This window comes from Callithrix jacchus, chromosome 16, assembly GCF_049354715.1.
Source record: "Callithrix jacchus isolate 240 chromosome 16, calJac240_pri, whole genome shotgun sequence".
Classification (NCBI taxonomy): domain Eukaryota; kingdom Metazoa; phylum Chordata; class Mammalia; order Primates; family Cebidae; genus Callithrix; species Callithrix jacchus.
Window position 1 is genome coordinate 92,856,944 of NC_133517.1, and position 13,603 is coordinate 92,870,546.

Sequence of the window (13,603 nt, forward strand, 5' to 3'; positions counted from 1 at the left end):
GATGTGACATCAGCTAAGTCACTGAATTGTACACTCAATGGGTAGAGATCTATCCCAATTATCTGTCTCACTAACTGTAAGAAAACCACAAATTTAGATTGGGCTTAGATATAATGTGACGAAATCTTGCTTATAATTAGGATGTGCTTAATTGAGGAGGCTTAACACAAAATCAAATTCTGAACTACTGAAAAACTCAATCCCTCCAAAATGTACATAATTTACAATTTTTAGCTCATATAAATATAATTAGAACAACTTCATATCCTCAAGCAGAGGATAAAGTCTTACTACACACTTGTGCTGATTTGACTGTATGTAATATATATAATCTTGTAAAGATAACTTCATACTTATTGGCTTGCTCTATGATATTTAAATATAGTTGTTTTTATGCCATGCTGCCTGTATTTTTTCCCCGCCTTTCTCCCTGTTCAAAGTTACCTCTCCAGAAATGTATCTAATGGAATGACTTTAAGAAAAGCATAAACCCACATTTGCCTTTTAATAAACCCTGAGGCACCTACTCTTTCTTTTCAGAGTATAAAAAAACACTGCCCCTGCTATGTAATCTTCTGCAGGACTCAAACTGCACTAGAACCTACTAGAAAACTAAGAAGAAGCAAGGGAACCAGAGCCAGAATAAACTCTACTGTTTGCTACCTATATTCTCACTCATTTTTGAAGTTTGTTTCAAATACATAGTATTTCTTATAAAATAAACTCAATTTTTTTCAGCCACTTCAGAAGTTCATTTTAAAGAACTTTGCCTTATTTTTGTCTAAAGCAGTCTTCAATACTGGTAAAGAATTTTTAAGTTTCTCTTTTCAATGATCTTTATTAGATCTTAGAAGCAAAGAAGATATATAGTGATTCATGTTAAAAGATATACAGGGAAATTTACATTTGATTCAGCTGTTCATAACAAACTTGGAAACCAAATAAATCAGACTATCAGAGCTAGTGGATACAAATTCAAGAATGTTTAATAAACCAATCTATTTGATAATAGTTTGCCAACATATTAACTAGTAATATGAGAAACTAAATAGATAAAACACAAGAAAATAAAGCAAATGTAAATTACAAAATAATTTTTAGGAATAGTAAAAAAGACTACACTACTAATGGGAAATGCCTAAAAATAACATATTTTACCTGGAATCATCTTGTGAGAATCTCCTTTGCAAATCCTCTTTATTCCACTGTTCTTTTTCTTTCCCTTGCTCGGGTATATCTTGTGTTTTTTTCTCGTCTCCTGATTCTCTGTTTTTCTCCTTATTACACGTTTTGGAAATCTCTTTCCCTTTCTCATTCTCATTAATTCTTTCTTCCTTTACCTCTTCCTTCTCATGAACTATCTCTTCGTGCTTATCCCCTTCTTTCCCTCCCTCTTCTATTCCCTTGGGTCTTTTGAAAGCAACACAAATTGAAGGCATGCAAATAAACACACAAAAAAAGAAAGTCAAGAACAAACACATACAAAATTAAACAGAAAGGTAATAAAAACTATCAAAACATAAGTAAAGATTGTATCTTTTAAATGTGGAAAACTTACTTCAGTGTATACTAGAGAAGCACTGCATAAGTCGTACTTAATTGTAATAGTTTTTAAATAGTATTTTCCTTTTACAAAATTACATGAAAAGAGGTAAAAGCTGTGATCTCCCTATTATAAATTTTTAATCCAATAAGAGTAAAAGAAATTTAGCTTAGGCATCTATAAAATCTATAGGAAATGCAAATTATACTAACTTATATACTACATGTATAAGTTTTCTTGAGAAGATGAGGACTTTTTATGCATATATAAAAATTTCAAGAGGATGGAAAAGCATCCCACTGAAAAAGTAATATTCTTAAATTTTCTAATAACAAAAGTATTATTTTTCATATTCCTTGGAACATTAAAACTTTGTCTCAGCGATCACTTTTATTTCAGTAAAGATATAATAAAGGCATAAATTTTTAAATTATATAAAATGAAAAAAGATATTATTTCCTGTAACTTAGTAAGCAAAGTTATCAATAGTTCCATAAAAATTTCTTCTGTGTTAAGAAGTCTGAAATATGTATTAAAATATATTAAAAAGTAGTATGTACCTTTAAAATATATATTAACATATTAGAAATAATTTTATGTTCATCCAAGAAACATAAAGACCTTCTAAATCATATTCAGAGAAATTTACTGTTGAAATCCCCTTACTCACCTTATTTTCTTGTTTCCTCTTGGCCGTTCTGATTGGACAGACATGTAGCTTGTGCTGCTGAAACGAGAAGCACTACTAGTCCTTGAAACCGCAGATATATCACTTACATCACTGTCCGAAGATTTAGTAGAAACATTATCTGCCCCTCTATGAGGATCCCATCCTGATCGATACTGTTAACACAGATTGACAAATACGCAGAAGTTGTCAGTATTACCACACAAAGCAATTATTAGCTTTCTCCTATTTCAGCACTTTAATTGTCCACAGAGGAAACTGCAAAATCCCACTCAGTTGCATATAAAACAAAAGTGAATGGCAATTATCCTAAAAGAAAAATTCAATTTATATGAAACCTTTGTTTTTAGCCAAGTAATTAGAATGTTTTTGCCACACCCCAATGAAGGCCATTAAAATAGTTTCAAAACAGCACTGGCCTCAGGAAAGAACATTTGGGTAAAATCTGGGAAATAAACATTTGGCTTAATATTAGGAAGTAGAATTTTTTATTTTTTAATAAAATTTGAAAAATAAAACCCATGTATAATAAAGCTGCTGTTATAACTTTAAGAAAACCAATTCTAGTAGCCATCAATTAATCCATTATGCTTCACTGAAAACCTAGAGACAATATAAAATCTAATTATTAAACCATTAACTCTTTTTAGACGAGTCAAGAAAAAAGAGAAAGTTTAATTTCAGAGTGGTTGCTGGACTTTGATGAATCCTAGAAATACTAGAAAAAGTCATTATTATTTACAATAGTTCAAACTTCCTGGAATTAAAATAATCACAGTTAACTGACACAGCCAGGGTTGCAGAGTATTCTGGGGTTTTCAAATATTCTGGTAAATTAAAAACCATCATAAATGCATTATGTTAATGACCTAGTCTCATAAAATACATTTAATGTAAAACTAATGTACAAAATTTAACTTAATTTTGACAAAAAATTATTTGCTAAGAGTCCTCCTGTTAACACGTAAAAAGGATAGACCTTGGTGTCTGGAAACCCGGAGTAAGAAAAACTCTCACCAGTTGAATAAATTTGAGCAAATCATTTAATCTGTAAATGGCTTCTTTTTAAAAAATCGACAATATCTTTTTTTTCAAGTTTTGAAAATTAGAACTAAGACATATGTGGTATCCGGCATAATGTAGCATGCGTTATTACTGCATTACTACAACTTGGTCACACAACAGTATTCTTGCTATAAACACTGAATATGACTATTATTGGGTTAAGAGATTATTTGTTAATTGATTTTTATATGTTTAGATGCACTTCAATCCTAATGCTGAAACATTCTTATCTAGTTAATTTTGCAAAGGAGAATTTTCTAATCATAGATACTAGAAAATTTCAAAAAGCCTTAGAAAGGTGATTATTTTATATCAACCACTTGCTATGTTTTAAAGAATAATTACCTAAACAATCCTCCATGAATAACAATTAATTACAAATATTAGATAGATATAATCATTTTGGCCAACAGAAACTGAGTGGCAACAGAGCATAGTTTAAACAATAGATCCAATACAAGTGATCTGTTGCTTTTTTTCCAAAACCTCTCAGTATCTAGCTATCCATTTTTAAGTTAATAATTGACTCTTCCCGCCAGGCACGGTGGCTCAAGCCTAAGTAATCCCCAGCACTTTGGGAGGCCGAGGCGGGTGGATCACGAGGTCAAGAGATCGAGACCATCCTGGTCAACATGGTGAAACCCCGTCTCTACTAAAGATACAAAAAATTAGCTGGGCATGGTGGCGCATGCCTGTAATCCCAGCTACTCAGGAGGCTGAGGCGGGAGAATGGCCTGAACCCAGGAGGCGGAGGTTGCGGTGAGCCGAGTTCACGCCATTGCACTCCAGCCTAGGTAACAAGAGCAAAACTCTGTCTCAAAAATAATAATAATAATAATAATAATAATTGACTCCTTCAAATGTAAAGTAAAGGAATTATTTCTAAGGCTCTATAAAATTTTAGTCAACTCCATTAACCTAGTAACATATATCCAATTTAGGTGAGAATTAGCCTTTCTTAGTCCACTTTAACTTTCTATTTTGTTTAGATAAACTCTCAATTATCAAAAAGCATACAATTAAATTCTTCTAAAAATTGCTGCCTTTTCCCAGAAAATATTTATTTAAATAAAACTACGGGGTTGGATTTTAAAAGGAACATTATCAATTTACAGCGAATTTATTCAAAGGCAATTTAGATAAAATATTATTTTTCAAATCAAGTCATTTTAAAATACCCAACATTTTACCTTAAATGGAAATGTTTAAAGCCATTGCCCAGAATAGCATTTAAATGAAGGGTGTCAACATTATCTATGCTATATCTGTCTATATAATATATACAATATGTACACTATATAATAATATAGTGTATACTATATAATAAAATAATAAATGATCTATATATGTTTTCACAAAATGTATTTAAATTAAATGTGATCTCAAGGTAAGGCATATATGAAAGGCTTTCATTTTATTTATGTGTTTTTTTGGGCATTTATTGATACAAAAATCAAAGTTTTAAGAAATTTTTCAAAGCTTTAAAATTGTTCGATAGATATTATACTCATATAGGGGACTTTTCTCTGATTCTTACAATTTATAATACAGAAGAAAAGCCATCTGCTATTCTTTCTTTTAAAGTAATTTATTATCGAATATGAAAGCAGTTTTGATAATATATTTCTCATTTATTTTTGATCATGGGATTATTATATCATCTAAAATCAAATGGAAAACTGTAAGTTTTAACTTCAGCAGTAGTAAGGGCAATAATGTAATCATTAAGAGCCAATGCTCTGGAGTTGGACTGAATCATTGGTTTGAATTCTGGGTATGTGAATTATTAGGTTTGTGATCTTGGATCAATTACTTCTATGAGTCTCAGTTTTCATCTGTTAAAACATGAATAATAATTGTGCCTCTCTCCAAGGCTTGCTGCAAGGATTAAACATGATAATGCGTGTAAAGCACTTAGTACAATATCTCACACATGACAAGTGATGACAAATGATGACAATGATAATGATGATGATAATGATTAAATAGTAGCCAAAAACTGGCTTATATAAATTTCAGGAATATCTCTGACTAAAGAATATTAAGTAGAAATACTTAACAATAAATATATTAAGACTGTGCTATAAAAACATAATTATTTTTACATAGATCCAAGAGATCTGTTTCAGAAAAATATTAAACCCAATTTTACCACTTACTCCTAGTATGTCCTCAGGCACCACCTTCCCCATTTGGCCGGGTTCATCCATATCCCATCACCTAATAGGGAAATACTGATTCCCAAATGCAGGATGAAGAATATCTTTATCTCAGCACGAAATAGATGACATTTCTTGGCGACACAGAACATGCCTCATTTTTAATATTTGTCTTAGAACCTTATCCTGATATCCAAAGCCACCTGGTACTCTTGTATCCCATGCTTTCCTGATTGGTTTCTGTCCGATTTGCTTTTCTTTCATTTCTGAAACCTAACTGCTTACTTGACTTTCAATTTAAATAGTTAGGATTTTGATTTTGTCTACTCTAGTCTTTGTCTTTTTAGGTCTGTCATGATGTCTAGTCTTGTTGCTATGATTCATAATTGCATAAAGGCGAGAATAAGGCTTTCATTTTTTAATTTTTAAAACACAGGTTAGCATGGTGTGCACTGTACATATCTTTATTGGAAGACTTCTCAAATCATCCAGTTTGCTGAGCTAAAATTTTAGATATGCAAATTTTAAGGAAAAATAAGATTCTCCATACTGTAGTTGTATGTCTTTTTTCACATCTTTAAAATAGCATAAAGGTTTTATGCCTTTATTCACGTACAACCCAATGACAAGAGACAGTGTGTGTGTAATTCATCATATATGACCTGTCATAGGGCTTCTGTGTGTATATATATGTGTATGTGTGCATATATATGTAAATGTGCTCATGTTTAATTTTCAAGCCCCCTATTACACTACAAACTCCTAAAGGCCAGCACAGTATCTTCCTCATCTGTGTGTGTCTCTTAGCACCTAAGAGTCAAATATTTAACTTAATTAATTTAAGCTCTCAGGTTTAGCTTTCTTACCAGAAAGGTAAGGATAAACTCCATTTTAAGGATTTTTGAGAAAAATATATTCAAAATATATAATAGTATGCTTAGCAAATGGCAAAGGCTTATTTCCAATGCTTAAAGCAGAAGGTCATAAATAGAAGGACACTGAATGGAATAGTCTGTGTAAAGAAAGAAGAGAAATTAGCTACAGGCTCTAGTCTAATGATGATTAATTATGATTCTGCTATCTACTCGAGGCTTGCACCAAGTGGATTTCTCTATTGACTTCTAAACAACTGAGTGTGTTTACCATTGGGATTAGCTCAGGTTTCCATTACAAATAGACATATGCTTTTAAAAATGAGAAATCTGGACAATGAGAAAGAATATGAAAAATACTTTTTATAAATAAAATTTCAGAAGAATACATTTTGAGCATACTTAGAGTATAACATATTCACATATACAGGTCAACCCCCACCCCTAGAAATCTAAGGACTAAATGACTTAATACTAGAGTCAACACTTAAAATGGATAAATGTAGTTTTGCTTTTCCTAAAATATGACAGACAGAAGTTATATACTTCAACAATGAGAGGGAAGCAGCTGAATCATTATTATACCAAGGTAATGAGCTATAAATGTGAATAAATAAATATATTTATTTGGGAAATGACTGGGGTTATCTTGGCACTATATGATACATAATGTTTTAAATAATTAGCATGTATTAGAATACAGTTAATAGATGAACAATGGTCTGTTAACCACTCTCTTCAACGGACAAAAACAAAGAAGATTTACTACCTAGGATAACATGATCTCAGCTGAAAACTGTGCTTCGATTAGAGATGATTAAAATCTTGGAAGAGAGTAAAGAAGTTTTTCTGAACAACACTTTAATGTTTTGTACATTATTATTAAGAAGATCACGAACTAGAATAATTTACAGGAAATTATTATTGTTCAGGATGTTCCAGACTCTAAAGAGTTCCTAAATGGCCTGGAAAAGTTAAGATTCTTTCTATATATCTAACATTAGTGGAAAGTAACAGCATATCTGCAGAGCTCTATTGAAGAGAAGGCTATTATTAAAGTGTTAAAATGATACACTTAAAAGAATTAAAATTTCTAAAATCAGTTTCACTTTCTCCAGTACTCATCTGAAGTTCTTAGGTTAGGCAATTTTCTAGTATGATTTCTCCAAAGCACCTCAAGAACTCTGGTTGTTTGATCTTTAGACAAAAGATGGAGGTTAGGATTATGAATTTCCTTAACTATCACTTGTCTTCGATTTTATAAATCTCACCGTATAACTACAATTTATTGTATAAAACACGAATCAAAATGCTAATTATTGCAAAATACTGGACAATATAGAGGCCCGATTTTGAAGAAAAACAAGTCTTATGCTATCAAGAAATACTTGGATACCTGAATATCATATTCAGGAAGGAAATGCTGAGTTATTCAAAAGATAGGGGGAAAATAAACTAAGGCAGATAAAAGTTAGGCTGAAGTTCTGGGCAGGGCTCTTGGTATCACTCTTTGGGAGGTAGAGGAAAAACAGGGCAGAGGGAATTCTGGCACTTCAGTCAATTAAATAATCATGTTCACTTTCATCGTCGTGTTTTTATTTTATATCATAATTTAAAGAAAATAGCTGTTGCTCTTTAACAGTAACACAATTGCGGGTACTTTTTCTTTGATGAGCTACTTCCAGATGATGTTTTTCTCTGTCCTACCCAAGGCTCTTTATCAGTGCCGATCTGAATGCTGAATTGCACAAAAAATGTATTTGTCAAAGATAATTCTGTTTAGCTATGACTTCTAAAGAGGATATTGTATGATAATGGTCTAAACTTGGGAGGGAGAGGCAGAGAGAAAAGGCTGCAGAGAGTTGAGGATTTAAATTTAAGATTTAGTCTTGTAAACAATATTCTGCAAATGAAACCCAGCTTCAAAGATTTCTGATAGCTGTGAAGCTCAAAGGGAAGGAGTCCACAGTAAAGCTGAGCCTAATGAACATCATGCCTCAGTCTGGGAAGGAGACCAGGATATAAAGTTTTCACTGGACACTGACGCATTGAATTTTCTCTCTTGATGGTCTTCAGGCCTGATGGCATCTTCAGTTTGATATAGTAATTAAACTAGCTACAATTGTCATTTGTATACCCTGTGAAATGTACTGTTGTAAATAATGTATGTGGATTATTTTATTTAATTCCCCCAAACCTTATGAAGTGGCCTTTGTGATGGCTGAAGTCAGAAGGAAGTAGTTAGGTAGGATGATCCATATTCAACACCCTCTCCATAAAATAGGTCTAGTCATCCTCTGAGGCACAGTGTAAGATGTCACCTCCTTTGTGAAGTCTTCCTTAACTCCTTCAAAGAGGATTAATCACTGCCTCAAATGTTTCTCAACTACTTTACTCATGCCTTTATTATAATTTTATCATGTCATCTTATGTGTACTTATCCCTTGTCCATCCATCCATCCATCCATCCATCCACATATCAATCATCTATCTATCCATCTATTTGCAATCTGCCCACCCCCACTAGATTATAAACTCCCAGAGGATAATGACTTTTGTTGATTTTAGTAATCTTATTATCTATATCTGGGCCTGGCACTTAGAAGGAACTCAATGAATGTTTAATGATCGAAACGATTGGAATGATTTAGCTTTATCTGGGCTATATACTGAAGTATTTTTCCATTATTAAGTATCAAATCACAGTATAAGATATTGCATTGATAGCTGTATAGAGTTTAGTCACCTAATCATTTCATTCTCTTTGGTGAATATAGGCAGTGGCGTTACAGTAAATGTTTAAAAACTAGTTTTCTGGGGGAAAACATTCCAATTTATTGAGTTTTCTGATTTCTGTAATATAAATACTCCCATTATGGCTGATTTAAAGTTACCAAGTGGTCACTGAACAGACAGTTGGGCACATCACTGATTGTGGGGTTTAGGAATACAGGCTTTGTTTATAGGGCTCACTAAGACTCCTTAGGAGACAATGAGTAAGGGACAATAAATATTTACTATCTATCAAGACCTGTGATTTCATTTAAAGCTCACATTGAACCTGTGAAGAAGGCATTTTCTCCATTCTTCAGATCTAGAAACAGACTCATCCAGGGAAGTCTCGAAACATGAAACAGCAAGAACAGCTTAAGGTAAAAAGCTGCAGTTAAAGAAAGGGTAGCCATTAGCATGTATACAAAGACTTACTAACAAACCAGCTGTTGCTTGATGTGAAGGAAATTTATGAGGTGAATAATTTTTCCTGGAGAATTTACAGAGGAAGAATTACTGCCAGTAGTCAATTATGACTTTCCCCAAGGCTTGGCTTTGTGGGAACTCAATGTCCATTAGTAATCAGCTTCTCCTTGAGAAACAACCTTAATTTACTTCTATCGATTTCTCACAGTTTTTAGAGATAGAAATGCCAGTGCTGCAAGGAAACCCCAGGTTTAGAGATCTTAGGTAGCTGCAAAGCCTTTGCTTTTGCCCTCAACAAATGAATTTACCATCCTCTTCAAGAGAATCAACAACTCTTAACCCATTCTATCATGTACTAAAACAGTTCTCAAAAAAATCCACCAGAACAAAAACCTCCAATGACATCCTAATTTACCAGCCACTGGTATCTTTTTAATTTTCTTCTTTTCCCTCCCGTTTTGAAAATTTCCCGTAATGGCTTCTTAGATAGTGTCCTGACTATAACTTTTAAAGTTCCTTTCTCAGCTTTTTCCCCTAACCTGGTTTTAAATTATATTTTCTCAAAGTTTCTATCTTTACCCCTTCTTTTAACCATAATATATTATACCAGGATTATATAATCCATTATCCACCCATTTTAATTACCAACTAATGACTAATAAAATTCTTATTCTCACCTCTCCCAAGCTTCAGACCTAGATGCTGACAGGACATCTCCTGTATATTGTTTTGTAGGCACATGAAATTCAATGTAGCCCAAACCAAATTTATTCTTTCACCCCAAACCAGCTTATGTTCCCTGCACATAAGCTAGGTTTAATATCCAACTGAAACCTAGAAAAGTTGTGAATTATCTTTGACTCCTCCTTTCCCAGTAACCTCCATTCTAATCAGTCAATAAATACGACTTATCATTTAATGGAAACAAATATCTAAATATTTAGCTATCTGGGGGTTATGAATGGGTCCTTGGTCTTTCCTTTCAATAACTGAAGTATTTAATACCTGTTTATTTGTGGCAGTTTTGGTGAAAGCCTACTAAATATTCCCTTTCCCCTTTGGTTTTATTAAAAGAATCCATAGTGATTTTACTAACAACAAAACAAAACAACTTCGTTTTCTACCTTGTATCTAAGGTGATCATTTGATATGAATGTGACCTCTGAAATATAAGCAGGAATCTAAGGGCAGGGTTTGGGGAGAACTACTACATTTCTGATGACAGTGAGCTGACACAGCTGGCATGACCATAGTTTTTCTTTTTTCTTTCTTATTGGAGTTCAAACCTGAGCCTACAGCTACAGTGGCCATTCTGTGATGATGGGGATGGATGTTTCAATTATATAAGATAAATAATGAAAGGAGAATAGGAAGACAGAGTGCTCGGGTCTTAATAGTACCAGCCCTAGGCTGTTTGGATTTCTTGTTGTGTGATGTAAAATTCCTTGTTTATTCAGATAACTTCGTCAGGTGTTTTGTTATAAACAGCTCAGTGCAAACATGACTGTTACACTTTCCGGAATGCAAACTCTTCCTGGTCTGTGTCGGAAAAAATTTCTGACTTTATGGTATAAATATATTCTGTAAGCAACAATATTGATGAAAATCGTTAATAGTCATCTAAGTTTGATGGTAAGAGGCAGTATACCATAATGACCAAGGGATTAAGAGTTGAAAGATATGGGAGGGTAACTGCTCTTCTACTTACTAGGAGCTACACAATCTTAGGCAAGTTTCTGTTTCTAGATCCATATTGTGGACATAATACCTTCTTAATAGGACCAATATGAGCTTTATATGAGATCACAGGTCTTGATACATAGTAAATATTTACCATGATAATAATTAGGCATAGTCCATGATGAAATGAAAGAAGCTGTAGATTATGATACTAAACTTTCAATATCATTAAGCCATAAGCCCCAAAATTTTACCTTGACTTGAAAAAAACATGAATATGACTATGACTACTTTATAAATAGGTTCCTAATTGCATGTCTCACAAAAAAAGCAAACAAAAAATCAATAGGGCATTGTCCTTTGACACTAGATTGGTTTATTTATTTAGAGTAGGATAATAGCAAATCCACCTTGGAAATTCAGGTTTATTCATTCTTGAAATTGTTCTACTTGAATTAGGTTTTTTGTTTTATTTTGTTCTGTTTTCTTTTTGAGACAGAGTCTCGCTCAGTTGCCCAGGCTGGAGTGCAGTGACACAATCTTGGATCACTGCAACATCCATCTCCCAGGTAAAGCCATTCTCCTGCCTCAGCCTCCCGAGTAGATGGAATTATAGATGCCCACCACCATGCCTGGCTAATTTTTGAATTTTTAGTAGAGATGGGGTTTCACCACAATGGGCAGGCTGGTCTTGAATTCCTGACCTCAAGTGATCTGCCTGCTTTGCCCTCCCAAAGTGCTGCGATTACAAGTGTGAGCCACCATGCCTGGCCCAAGTTAGTTTTTGTAATTATATTTACACTTGATACTAAGGAAAGTTAAACTGAGGATGGCAAAAATCAATCATCGTGACACTAATAATAATTACAATTTAAATACTTTTTATGGTTTACAAACAACTTTCAAATATTTTATATATAGTTTTCTTTTTCACATCTGATAAAACAGCTTTTTAACATTTTATAGATAATATGTAATATAACATTAACACTTAGCTATGTATTGATTTAGATGTAACTATATAAGATAAATAATTTTTTTCAATAGCTTTAGTCTTAGATTTATTTGTCAACCCTTTATTATTCAGTAATAACTAAAGCTCATGTCATCTGAAATATCTGCCTCAGTCAAGACATGTTCTCGAAGTTCATTTTTCTCAGACCCTTACATATGTTAATAATAATATTCTGATACATACATACAATTTCATGTCTATCCAAGCCCCAGAGGGTGGAACAAAATGCCTGCTGCTAATCTAAACGAGTGTTCCCAGTTTAAAGCACTTATGTTGTTGTTACGAGTAAATGCTTCTCCAAGCCCTCAGATCTAACATAATATCTAGCTAGAATTAAGAAAAGTCATAAGACTCTCACTAGCCATAAGAATTCCTGGCACTTGGCCCTTTGTGACCATCTTTAAACATTATATGGCTTATTGATATGATTTTTATGAATATTTATAGAATATTTATATCATATTATAGGATATAGGGTATAGATATTACAGATATCATGTGGCAAGCTAGTATCCCAAAAGTTGCAACAGAAATAAGACATGAGAAAATAGCAGTAGGTCCAATGCCCTGGGAATCTGAATCAGACAGAAACATGGCAAAAATATATGAGTTGGAGATAGGAAATAAAGTTGCCTTTCAATTATTAGTATTTTAGAAGGCAATAGCATAGCATAACTCAAGGTACTTTTGTTGAAGAGAATCAAAGCTAAATAATAGCTTGAATAACTATGTAACGTTATAAAGGGGCCTGAGAATCACTCTGAATTTATCAAACTCAGGGATAGAGCAAATATAGTTACATTCTTTAGAAATCTGAAGAGGTCCACTACTCTTGTTCCCTGTATAAGAAGACAGAGCAGTATCAACTGGGCTTACTGAAAGATCATTTGGGATGGAGCCAACAGTCAAAGCAGGGACAGACTGACAATTACTTCTTGCTAAGACTATTACAATAGCCTCCTAATGGGACTCGTTGTCTGTAATATCCTTTTCAAATGCATTTTATCATTAGAGTTATCTTCTAAAAGCACAAATTTGTTCATATCAGCAACTTCCTTGAAAATCTTCAAAACCAATCATTCTATATGGGTTGTATAAAATATAGAAAAATAATATAAAATATAAATAATATAGATATTAAAAGAATATTGATTTATAAATGTTAACACATAATATATAGACATGAAAAAAGTAGGCATTTAAAATAATATAAAGATACTATAGAATAATATAAACATAAAATTAAAAATGTAAACATTCTATATTTTTAACTGAGAGATTCAAAGTTCTCCACAGTCTTGTCTCAGCCAACTTTTCCATTCTTTTCTCCTAATACATATCCCCATTTGTTGTATATTTCCACACTAAAGAACTATTAGCTGT

General features: G+C 32.8%; 1 protein-coding gene across 49 annotated transcripts in view; it reads right to left on the reverse strand.

Moving 5' to 3' along the window:
* Positions 1-13,603, reverse strand: part of RIMS2 (regulating synaptic membrane exocytosis 2) — a 724,815-nt gene that overhangs the window by 156,973 nt on the left and 554,239 nt on the right. For 25 of the 49 annotated variants that reach the window (XM_078353414.1, XM_035276348.3, XM_035276347.3 and 22 more), the window contains one exon: positions 2,214-2,386. The exons of 11 other annotated variants lie outside the window; for them this stretch is intronic. In XM_078353414.1, the coding sequence (XP_078209540.1) occupies positions 2,214-2,386 (173 nt within the window). Of the gene's footprint in view, positions 1-1,158; positions 1,411-2,213; positions 2,387-13,603 lie in introns of those variants that run through there. 13 more of the 49 variants (XM_078353401.1, XM_078353393.1, XM_078353399.1 and 10 more) reach the window with 2 other exon arrangements.